This window comes from Cupressus sempervirens, chromosome 11, assembly GCF_028749045.1.
Source record: "Cupressus sempervirens isolate cs-2001-9-10 chromosome 11, ASM2874904v1, whole genome shotgun sequence".
Classification (NCBI taxonomy): domain Eukaryota; kingdom Viridiplantae; phylum Streptophyta; class Pinopsida; order Cupressales; family Cupressaceae; genus Cupressus; species Cupressus sempervirens.
The window spans coordinates 457,598,461-457,611,544 of record NC_143128.1 but is presented as its reverse complement, the minus strand read 5'-3'; the positions used below and the strand labels follow the sequence as shown (position 1 = coordinate 457,611,544).

General features: G+C 32.8%; 1 protein-coding gene across 1 annotated transcript; it reads left to right on the top strand.

Moving 5' to 3' along the window:
- Positions 1 to 364: 364 nt before the first annotated feature.
- On the top strand, positions 365 to 718 carry LOC149530372 (L10-interacting MYB domain-containing protein-like). Its single transcript, XM_089808190.1, has one exon. The coding sequence runs from the start codon at positions 365 to 367 to the stop codon at positions 716 to 718; it is 354 nt and encodes a 117-aa protein (XP_089664316.1).
- Positions 719 to 13,084: the final 12,366 nt, after the last annotated feature.

Here is a 13,084-nt window from a genome sequence, read left to right as displayed (position 1 = left end):
TAATACATGTTCTATATTGTGCAAGGACAACAAGTCATATTGTAATAATGTTATTAGGATTCAACTGTGTAGTTTTGAGTCAAAATTTATGAAATATAGGTATGAGTTTGACTCAAAAAGTATACATTTCAACCCTGATAGAAATTTCACAATAATGCAGTCAATCCTGTGTAAAAATGCAATCAATCCTGTGTAAAAAGTATATAGTCCAATCTTGTGTAAAAATGCAGTCAAGATAATTTTCTAGAATAGAATTTTAAATTTTGATAACCAACTTAATTGGTCATTTTTAGTTTGGATTTTATTTTTGATCTTTAAAATATAATGTTTAAATAGATCCTTGCCATACACAATGCTCTTGAGCATGGACACTGCTGATGTTCAAGTTGTTGATACACCTTCTTCCAAGAAGGTTTTTTGGAAGCCATGCATGGAGAGAAAGTTTATAGACTTGCTGCATGAACAAGTCACTCTTGGCAGAAAGGGTGAGGGAGGGTTTAAAAAAGAGGCTTGGACAACCATTGAACGGAAGTTCAATTCAGAGATGAACATGACCTTGACTAAGGATAATTTTAAGAACAAACTGAAAACTTGGAAACAGGGATATAGAATAATGAAAGAGCTGAAGAATACTAGTGGCTTTGCATGGAATAAGTCAATGCAATCGATGGACGCTGATGATACTAGTTGGGATCAGCTATTGAAGGTAACATGGTGATTAAAATATTTAGTATTTATTTAACAAGTTATTAAGTTAGCAATGATGGTCAAATGAGTAATCCAATTTTTATGACAACATACAGAGGAGAGAATTCAAAAATGCAAAAGTGTTTAAAAGACAGTCATTCTAGTATTATAATGACTTAGCCATAATTGTAGGAAATGACATGGCGGATGGTGTCACATCTACAATAGCACAAGACACAGAAGAAGGTTACAATATGGATGTGACTATGGATAATGAAGACATTTATACACCGATTTGAGCTTTTGTTGATTTAGATGATGAAAATATGAATATTCCCACATCCAATCAGTGTAGTGCAACAAGTGGACAATAGGGTCATTCGACATCATCAATAAAGAGGCAAAAGAGAAAGAAGGCCAGTATGGCCAGTTCCATGGATGGGATGTCCCATTCTATTGATAAGTTAAATGATACTCTTCTTAAGCCTCAAATTATTGAAATGGGTGAAGAACACAAGCTAAAAGATTTCCAAGAGGTCCATACTACACTAAAAGCCACTAGTGAACTTAATATCACCACTTTGATTGGGGCATTTGACACCTTTGTGTTTGATCCTGATAGAGCCAAAGGATTCTTGATTATGAATGAAGAGGAGAGAGCATAATATGTTCGGATAAAGTTCTTAGGGCTTTAGTAACTTTATTGTTGTTCACATACTTTTAAAAGATCAATTTTATAACTATTACATGTTTAATTTTTGTTGACTACATCCCATTTGATGAATATCGAAAAGAATTTTCAAATGAATATTGTAGTTATATTAGTAAATTATAGTTATTAATATCAATATGAAATTGATATATTGATTGATTTGAAAATTTAAATATGTTAGATTTTATAGTTTTCTGAGTTGCTGGTATTAATCAACATTCAGGTAGAGTATGCAGAGTTGACTATTTTGAAAATTTATATATGTTAGATTTTATAGATTTTAGAGTTTCTAGTATTAATTAGCATTCAAGTACAATTATTAGGATAGGAATTATGGAGCCATATATGATGGGTGTAGAGAGAACTATGTGCTTTCTTTTGTATCATGATAGGATACCCATGGAACATGTGATATTTTACTATTGTTGTCTAGCTATGTTTCAATGACATTCAAAATTCAAATAAGATAACTTATTTTAGTTGTAAGGATTGTGTCTATACTTTATATTGAACTTGGTGGACTATTCAATCAAACATGTTCTACTTGCTCTCCTTGTTAATTTCTTGGTATGAGGAAGCTAGTTACTATGGAAATATGGTCACTGCATTTATTTTTATGAATTAGGTATACATTGTTCTATTGTTATCTTTTACAACTAGTTCTACTATAATATGTTGAATATTCTACTTTTGAGCATGTTGTTGCCTAATTTTGGTATATTGGTGTGATATTTGGTTTATTTAGAAATAATTTACTTGCCATTGGAATGTTATGATTTTTCTTGAAAGATATCAAACAACTTTGGTTGGTTGTTTCTTAGTTTGATCATTTGTATGTGATTTTTCCTCTTTTCACATTATTTGTGAGAGATGGTAGTATAAAAGGAACAATGATTTAGTTCTCTTGTTGTCTCCGTTCTTGGTTTGAGGTATATTTCTATGCATGTATTTATTGTTGTGTTGTAGATAGTTGATAAGATGACACAAATATTCTAGCATGTCATTCTGATAAGTTTTTACTTTACATTGTTTATCAATACAGGATTCATGGCTTTGACAGATGCGGCAATTCATAATTGCCCATGTGGTGCTGGGCCGTGCCATTTAAAAGTGTCACGCATGAAGAAAAATCCTAGGCGCCAGTTTTGGTGTTGTCTTGAGGGGAAAAAGGTTATTAATGACATTCTATATTGAATATTTTGTATTAATGACATGTAATCTTTTTAGTAATGTATATTTTGTATTGTAGGGGAACAATGGTTGCGGATATTTCAGGTGGTTTGATGTTCACTCTACAACTATACATAATGAAGGAGATCAGTGGAAAATGTGTAAGATAGAAGAGGTGGTTCGGGTTGACATTGGTTCAATGACAAAAGCTAAAAAATATGATGAAGGACATGAGTGTCAAATGTGTAATGCCCAACATGAGTGTAAAATGTGTAAGGCGCAAGAGGCTAAAATAGTCTTTTTGCATTGCTTTGTATGGTGCCTTCTATGTGTAATTATTGGCCTCATATTCTGCATTTTATATTACAACCTTATGCAACAATGAGTTAGATAAAGACAAAAGTTTACTACATGTTTTATGAGTTACCTTGATCTCATAATTTTGTATAGACATTTGAGAAGTTTAAATGTCACGACAATTTATAGATTAATGAAGTTTTTGGAGTACATATTTTCCACGTGTAGCATTGTTTTAGTGACAATAAATAAAATGACTCTAAAATCATGTCAAGTGCAAGATACATTCCTATCACGCTAAAATGATGGATTTAAAACATATATCATTCATGTTGAAATTTGAAAATTAAAAAAAGTTGCTTATTCTAGTCGATATTCCAATTCTAGAAATGTGCAACCAGACGGTGAAAATGTATATTCTCATAATGAATTCTTGGTGAACCAAATAGTCCCAAATCAAATCCTCAAAACAATAATCTAGATTTCAAGTTCTAGAATTCCAAATCAAGGTTTTTGAATGCCATTTCTCGAATCATAATCCACGAACCAAATGGGCCCTAAAGGAATTTCTTAACTTCTCCCTCTACAAAATTTTAGAAAAATATGATAGTAAATTTGTCCCTCTTAGAAAACACATGTCAAAGACAATTCTGATTAGTGCCAATGTACCTCGAGTATAGATTCATCTGTAATATGTCCTTGTCAATACTACATCAACTGATTGATCTTCAACTTAGTTCTTGTTGATGCATCACTAAACTTTATTTAGTGAGCTTCAGATAGGGGAATGACCCCTAGCTTATCTATTAGATACAAAAATGCATCCTTAGGTAATGGTTTTGTGAATATATTTGCAATTTGTTCTTTTGTATGCACATATTCCAATTTTATTTCTTTGTCCTATGCTAATTCTCTTACAAAGTGATATTTTGTAGCAATGTGCTTTGTTTTGGAATGCATCACTAGATTTTTTTGATATGCTGATTTCATTGGTGTTATCACAATACATGACTATTAGCTCTTTGATTTCAACCTTCATTCCTTCCAACATCTATTTGAACTGAACAATGTTAGAGCAATTCAGTGTTGCTACTACATATTTTGCTTTTATTGTGGATTGAGATGTGCATTTTTGCTTCTCGCTTGTCCAAGATATTAGTCTTTTACCAAGAAAGAATGCTCCACCACTAGTTCTTTTTCTATCATCAAGATTTTGTGCCAAATCAACATCAGTAAATACTTTTAGATCAAGGTTACCTCCAAGTTTGTACCATAAGCCATAGTCTTCGGTAGCTTTAAGATATCTCAAGATTCTTTTTATTGCCATCATGTGGTTTTCTTTGGGTTTTTCTAGTAATCTTTCCATTATACCAACTACTAAGGCAATATCAGGCCTTGTATGTACCACATACTATAATTTCTCAATCATTAATATGTATAAGGTTTGATCTTCTTCCTTGGAGTCATCATCTTTTGTAAGCTTAAGTCTAGTACACATGGAGGTTCCAACTAGTTTTGAATCTTCCATTCTAAATTTCTTGAGTATCTCTTTGATATACTTAGATTGAGTGATATAGATACCATTTTTGTTCTATTGTATTTGCAATCCAACAAAGAATTTTATTTCACCAAACATGGACATTTCAAATTCTTTATTCATTGGTTCTAAAAATGCTTTGCATAAGTCATCATTTCCTATGAATAGAGTATCATCCACAAATATTTTTGCCAATACAATCTACTTATCTGGTCCTTCCTTGATGTACAAACTACTATTATCATTTTTTCTTTGAAAACCAATCTATATCAAATAGTTATGTAATCTTTCATACTGGGCTCTAGGAGCTTTTTAAAGACCATACAAGGCTTTGTGTAATTTGTAGACCATGTCCCTTTTGTTTGGATCAACAAAACCTTCTAGTTGTTCAATGTAGACTTCCTCATCGATAATTCCATTCAAGACTGTAGATTTAACATCCATCTGATATACTTTGAATCCTTTTTGAGCTACATAAGCTAGTAAAGTCCTAACAGCTTCTAATCTTGCAATAGGGGTGAAATTTTCACCATAATCAATACCTTCTTCTTGAGAATAGCCTTTACATACCAACCTTCCTTTGTTTCTTGACACTTTCCCATCTTCATTCAACTTATTTTAGAATACCCATTTTGTAACAATCACATTTTTATCTTTGGGCCTAGGTACAAGAGTCCAAGTTTTATTCTTTTCTATCTATTCTATTTCTTCATTCATAGCCTCAATCCAACTTTCATTTTCTAGTGCATCATTAACACTTCTATATTCAAATTCAGAAAGTAAACTTTTACCTTTTAGTTTGCTTCTTATCATTGTTCCATCTGATTTGTCTCCAATGATCTAATTAGGTGCATGATGCCTTCTAATATATTTAGCCAATACAAGTTCTTTGATTTTTGAATGAATTGTACTATCTTCATTTTGAATTTCAACTTTAGACTCAGGTTCTTCTATCTGTGGCTTGGATTCCTCAAACTTGGTATGCACTAAATCGGTAGCTTTTGAATGTGACTTAGGTCCTTGTGACTCAGTTTTCACTTCCTGTAACTCAACAACTTTTGAAGACTTGGAGAGCTCGAGAGATGAAGTCTCCTTTTTGTCAAATGTGTTTGGCAATGTATTAGGTTCATAGTAGAAAAATATTCTATAATCTTATGGCTCCCTTTTACTTTCTTCTTCACTCTTTTTTGCAAACACATCAATTCTCACATGTGCACTTTCTATGATTTTGTAAGTGGACAAATTTAGACATTTGTATGCTTTACTTTTGCAGGAATATCCTAGAAATATGCCTTCATCACCTTTTACATCAAATTTTCCTTTTCTAGATTCTTTCAAGATATAACCTTTGTTTCCAAATACTTTCAAGTAACTTACATTGGGTTTGTAGCTATACCATAGTTCATAGGGAGCTTTGTTTGAGTCCTTCTTCTACTAAACTCGATTAAAAGTATGAATTGTAGTGTTGATAGCTTCCTTCCAATATTTGATAGCAACATTTTTCTCAATCATTAGTGTCCTTACACAATCCATGATGGATTTGTTTCTTCTTTTAGCTATTCCATTCTGCTCAAGAGTACCAGGGGCTGATTCTTGCCTTTTGATTTCTCTTTCAATTCATTTGAGATGAATTCACCACCTCCATCTGATTTTACTCTTTTTAATCTTTTTCTAGTTTCTTTTTCTACTCTAGCTAGATACCATTTTAATTTCTCAAAAGCTTCTAATTTTTCTTTTAGATACATAACAGTCATCATTCTAGAATAATCATCAACAAAAGGAATGAAACACTTTTCTCCACTATAAGTTTCTATTCCAATGGGTCCACACAAATTAGTATGCACAATTTCTAAGACATCTTTTAACTAATAGTTTTTGCTTTTAAAACTAGTCTTTCCTATTTTACCAATTTGGTAATTTTGCATAATCCAACATAAGGTTTCTTCAGCCTTGGAAGATCTCTTCCTCTTCTAAGTTTTCTTATCTTGACCATATTATCAAAGTTTACATGACATAGTCTTTTGTGCCATAGCCATCTTTCTTCTACTTCAGCAATATTACATGAAAAATACCAAGATCAAGATAAAATAGGTTACATTTTGTTTGCCTGCTTGATCCAATCAAATTTCCTTGGTTATCTAGTAATCGTGCCTTGCCATTCATGAACTCTACCTTGAATCCAATGTTGTTTAGCTATGCCACACTCAATAAATTATGTTTTAGTCCTTCAACCCAATAGGCATTGTCACATATAGGTTCATTGGTTAATGAGATGTGGCCTTTTTCTTTTATGCAACAAGGTTCATTGTTTCCAAACCTTACACTACCTCCATCATAGTATTCAAAATGTTCAAATTTAGTTTTATCTCTAGTCATATGGTGTGAACATCCACTATCTATGATGCATGTGTCCTTTTTACTAACATGAGAGACAAGTGTCACCTTATCTTCTTCATCATTAGATTCATCTTTTACAACAATATACACTATTTCATCTTCACTATTATTAGAATCTTTAGCCATGAAAAAAGTTTTCTTACCTTTATCTTTGTAGGATTTGTGACCTTTAAATTCCTTCTTGCCTTTGTACTTGTGGATTTTCATCTCTTCTTGCCTTCTTTGTTTGGACACTTAGTAGAAATATGACCAATTTCTTCACAAGAAAAATAGATTAAAGGAATTTTACCTTTTCACTTTCCTCTACTCTTGGAATATTTCTTTCCAAGTAGAGCTTCAACAATTTCAAGATCACTATCAAAAATTTCTTCTATTTCTTCCTCACTTTTTGAATGATTATCGATTATTTTCCTGTTCTTTTCTTTGAGTGAGAGTTTGGCTTCAAATGCAAACTCAATATTCTTGGGAGTAGGAACATAGATGTCAAAGTTGTCTAGTTCAAAATATGTTAGTCTTCATACTAGGGCATCCAAGCCTATCTTATTATTTGGATAACATCTCTTTTCTTGAATAGTAGATACTCTGATTGCGTAGATGGGAAGCAAAGTTCTAAGTATTTTACTTACAATAGTTTCTTCTTTGATTTCTCCTCTAGATGCTTTGATTGCACTAACACTAGCCTTGATTCTTTTCACATATTTTGTAAAATTTTCATCTTCTCTCATTCTTATTTGATAAAATTTTCCTCTAAGGCTTTTTGCTTTGGCTCTTATTACATTGTCATCTCCTCCATAGATTTCTTTCAGTTTGTTCCACATATCAAAAGTAGTTTTACAGTCTTTGAACTCATCAAATTCAACATAACTGAGAGTAGATGCAATGTCAATCATCATAATGTTATGGTTCTTCTTCTTAGCAATATCTTCAACTAATAATGTTCTAGTGGGAGTTTTATATTCTTCATTAAGATATTTTCATCCTAAATCATTGATGGTAGCTAGATGAAGCCTCATAAGTCCTTGTCATTCTGCAAAGTTGTCTCTATTCAGCTTTGGAATCTCTCTCTTGTAAGACATCCTAATCTTTAGCTTAGGTGCTTGAAACCTTCTCTGCAAGCACCAAAAGCTTTGATACCAATTGTTGGAAATATAAGAGGAGTAATTGAGAAGTGAGGGGTGAATCAATTACTACTAAAACAAATCCTAGATCCCTTAGATGTCAAATAAAATCTAGACTAATGAAACTTATTACTACTGATACTTGGTAAGCATACATAAATTGTTGTAATTCAGTAAATGCAGAGTGTGTATTACTTTAGTAGATCTTAAGATGTATTCAGTAATTTACTTGCAAGCATGAAAGAATAACTTGAACACATAAGACACCAAGATTTAACATGGAAACTCAATTTGGGAGAAATCGACAAATGTAACTAGTTATTGTTTTTCACTCTTTTGAAGTGAGTCCTATTAGGAGCCAACCTTGTTAAAGGTTACAAAAAAAATTGTTAGGTGTGACCCTATTAAAAGATTTAATCACCTTGTTAGGATTGGCCTTGTAAGAGGTCTTGAAACAATTCAATTGAACTGCCACCTTGTTAGAGGATTTACAAATGGTTGTTAAACCAACTCTATTAAGAGATTTTAGATCACTACTACAATGGTTAGAGAGTAACAATGAAATGACCTAATTGTGATGAAAATAAATTGCTGATTATAGATCTTTGTTCTAGTTCATACTTGATCCTTCTTGGTTGAATAATACTTTTCTGCTCCACAAGGATACTTGCTTATCCTTCAAGTTTGCTTCCTCTCTTCTTATCCTTTTTCTTCTTATCCTTTTTATTCAACTTTCATATCACATACTTTGAAATCACAACTTGACCTTTTACTTATACCTTTCAGATTGTCAAGTTAGCTCAAATACAAATTAGAATAAGCAATATTCATCACCATAGTCAGCTATAATAAATAGGTAAAATAATAAAGCTTTACATGCCAAAAGAAGAAAATCATTTGGTCGTTGATCCAACTCAGTAGAAACTAATTCTAAAGTGATTTCTTGTGTTAACCAACAGGAGCTCGATTAACACTACGGACTTACAAAATCCATTACGTATCCAAATGAACTTGGTTAATACTAAATCTATTTAACTTTCCCTTCATTAACCAAGTGAGCTTGATTAACACTCTTCTCTGCATAAATTACTTCGATGCGTGAGTGACCTCAGTACATATTGCCTTCTGTATAGAGTAAACTCAAAAATTGCTCAGTAGACAAGGAAAACTATCTTCACTAACCAAGTGAGCTCAACATGAATATGTTGGCATTATATTGTATTTATCATTAGTGACAAACACTTTCTTGATTTTGAATGATTATCAAGTTCATCACTCAGTCTACAGTGTATACCAAGCATTCTTGAAGCTACCAAGTGAGTGTGCAGTCAAGTAGTTCATACCTTGCATTCACGAAGCTATCAAGTGGGTGTGCAGCCCAACATTATCTACTGAGCATACAGTGTTCACCAAGCTTTATAGTTTTTACCGAGTAATGGAAGCCCAGTGTTTATCGAGTAATAAAAGGGTAGTATTTACTGAGTGAAAGCAAGGTAACAAAGGATTCAGTTTTTACCGAGTGATACTATATCTACCGAGTCTCCAATGGTTACAGAGTTCCAAGCTACATTTTGTGATTACTATGGACCAAGCCTTCACTTCTACGAAGTGCATGATGATGTCGAGTAATGTAGTGAACATCGAGTATTAGAAGGTTACCAAGTTAGCTTGAAGAACCTGAGTTTTCTACTATTTGGCCGACTCAGTAATATTTTGTTCACTTGTGTTTTGGCCGACCTTGTAATTGTAATTATTGGAATGGTATATATGTAATAAATTATATCATTTACAATGTATACATGAGTATCAAGATAGACATGTAATGCTTTGAGAAGAAGGATAGCAAATCAACAGAAGAGTAGAGTATTCAGCAAGGTCTACAAGGAGCAGTAAAGATTCATCAATCACATGAGGTGATATATACTTCAAGGATCTAATTAGCAATCAAGTTGTAAGTAGATCCACTATTTCATTCTAATAGGTGAATCAATTTTGTAAATCCTTTAACAGGGTAGACTTAACAATCTTTGTATAAATCTCCTAACAGAGTGCATACTTTAGTGAATGTTTGTAAACTCCTCTAACAAGGTGGACCTAGCAGTCCTTTGTGCTCCTAATAGGGCAAATCACTAGAAGTGGTCAATGTAAGCCTTAACAGGCCAACCTCATACTACAGTAACAAAGTTTTGTGGGTATGATCCACACCCCAGTTTTACTTTCTATTTGGAAGGTTTTTGGGTTACCAAATCACTGTGTACATGTGTTATGGATGTTTGATTTCTCATATATGTAGTAGATTAGATGAATGAATGGTGAATATTATATATGGTTAAAGTGCTAAATTGTTTAAAGTTTTGAAGTTATTGATTCACCCCTCCCCTCTCAATAACCTATCATATCTTAAATATTTCCAACAATTGGTATCAGAGCTTTTGTGGTTCTCAGGATAAAAGTTTGATAGCTTGAGCAAAGATCAAGGACAATGGAGATATTTAGGCTTGACAAAGCTATTGAAAATGAAAAGTTAGATCTGGAAATAGCCATGGCTCAACTCAAAGAAGTAAAGGAACATCTTTCTCAATCCCTGAAGAGAAGGAAGGAACTTGCAAGATAAATGAATGACCATCAGTATGTTGAAGAAAATATTGAAGACCTTTTACCATCAAATAGTTCAAATGAAGCTAATGAGGCAATCAAGGAACTCCTAGCAAAGAATGGCTCTCTGTAGGAAGAAGTAAGAAAGCTTAAAAGAGAACAAGAAATCCAATCAATCAGGCAATTGAAGACTTAGAGACAAGAAATAATCAATCCAATCAGCATGAAGATCTTATGGATCAACTATCTAATGCAAATGAAGAAATTATGAATCTAAGATCTGAAAATGGAAGCCTAAAGAATGATTTAATCAATGAAAGCTTACAAAAGAGACTTAAGATCTAAAAGACAAATCAATGAAAGTTTGAAAAATGACCTAAATGCTGAAAACAAATCAATGAGAGAATGATGAAATATCAAGAAGACATGACTCAATTAAATCAGCAAAGTGAGTAGAATCTTCATAGAGAAAAGGGAAAAGCTAGACTTAGTTATAAGGAAGAAGGTGAAACCTCCAAACAAGGTGCCCAAAGGAATCAAAGACCTACTTGCAATCAATGTGGTAAGTTAGGTCACACATCAAACAAGTGTTGGAGCAATGGAAAAGGTAAATTCAATGGTAAATACTATAGTTGTAGTCAGCATGGTCATAAAGCTAATCAATGGAAGGAGAAACCAAAATTTGAAGGAAATTGTCACAAATGCAAGAAGCATGGTCACAAGGCATTCCAATGCAAATCTAAATCATTCAATCCAGCTAAACAACTTGTTATATAAATATTTGTATGGGACTACAATACCTGGTGCTGATGTCATTATTGTGGAGAATATAGACATATTGGTATAAACTGTGCAAGACATCACCTAAGGAAGAAGGACACTACTATAAGGTGCTATACATGTACAGAACTTGGTCATATAGCTAAAAACTACATGAACATAGAAAAAGTTGAAGAGGAAAAGAAAGCTAAAGCTAAAAACATTTGAACACAGATGAGGCAACAGTGGATTCCTAAATCTACTGAGCAAGATAGTTCAAATGATGGCAATGTCACTCAAGAAGTGGGTGACACCACCATCTCTAGTTAGATCCATAAATAAGGATATGGAACTGCATCTTCTAGTAATATCTCAAGCAGTTTCAAAATAAAAGAAAGAAAAATGATCAAATCAGTATTCTAGATATAGAAGGATCAAAGAAAGCGTATCTTTCACCGAGTTGCATCTACTAAGGAAAATCTATTGAAGACCTTACCGAGCTAGGTTGGGAGTAAATAAAAGTTTTGTTCGATCATCAAATTGTAAGCTTCTATTGAGTAAGTGAATGAAAGTTTGTCAAGCATGATGTCATCTCAACTACCTTCATACCAAGCATTTATGGCAAAATTTTTGTCAAAAGTGCAGAATTTAATTTCATTCTTCACCGTGATTACAGAGCTAAGAAATTTCCAGCAATTCCAAAGAAAATTCCAAGCAATTTCAAGTGATTTTCAATCAGAGAATTTGTTCAAAATTTTATTACACCTACTAAGCAGCGATGGCATCTGGGAGTAGTAGTAGCACCAAGGAAAAAAGAGGTTCAAAAATGCTAGTTAAAGGTGTGGAGTGGAAGGTGTCAAATTTCAAGCTAGTTCTAGCAATTGCAGAATCACTCGACTCCAATGGAGCTCAATCGCAAAATCCACCAAAGGTACTTCTCATAAACAACATTAGTACACATTTCAAATGTTTTGTTCAAGAGATTGAAAACCTAGAGATGGACAATGCCCTAGAAGAAATGAGTGTTGATGGCTCTTTGAAACCCGAGCATAAGCATCTAGAGACCAAAGGGTTAACCCATATCTCACATATGCCAAGAACTTTCCAAATTAAGTGGATTAGGTACATACTTAGTCATGTTCACAATGGGAAACTATGGTTAGAGCAGCTAGTGTTAATCACCAAGAAGATGATTAATAAGATTAGCGGTCTCCCCATACTAAATAAAGTGAAAACTACCAAAACCCTAGGTTGAGAGGAGTTATAGAAGAAAACCCTAGCTAAATGGGATGGTAGAGGTTTGAAGGTCAGCACTGTATTTGACATTGAATTAACGTTTGGCTTTCATATCATTGCCCACAAAATTTATAGCTCCAGTTATTTGAATAGTATGTTCTGTGAGGCTATTGATTTGGCATTCAAAATTGTGAAGAAAAATCTTGAATTTGACCTGTCAGAATTTTTGTTGAAACAATTGAACAAAAACATGGATAGCATAAGGACTTCAAAGAATAATCCCTACAAATTTGGTTCTCTATTAATTTGTTTATTTTTATATATTCAAAAATTCTTTCCATCAAAGGGCTCAGTTGTGTGGAGAAAAGATATTCTTATTTTATATCAGATTAATGAGTTTATTCGTAACATGGGTGTAAACTTTAAAAAAGTTATGGATAATTATTTTGAAGATTTCAAGGAAAGAATGAACAATAGGTTCTGAATTCCACCCAAAATAGTTGAAGATTACAAAGATGATGTATGCTTCATGGTTGACTATGATAAGGTATACATTTAGGTAGTTAGATCCCAAAT

Bases quoted from the DNA above. Each gene is read 5' to 3' on its own strand.
- LOC149530372 (XM_089808190.1), top strand. From the start codon at position 365: ATGGACACTGCTGATGTTCAAGTTGTTGATACACCTTCTTCCAAGAAG.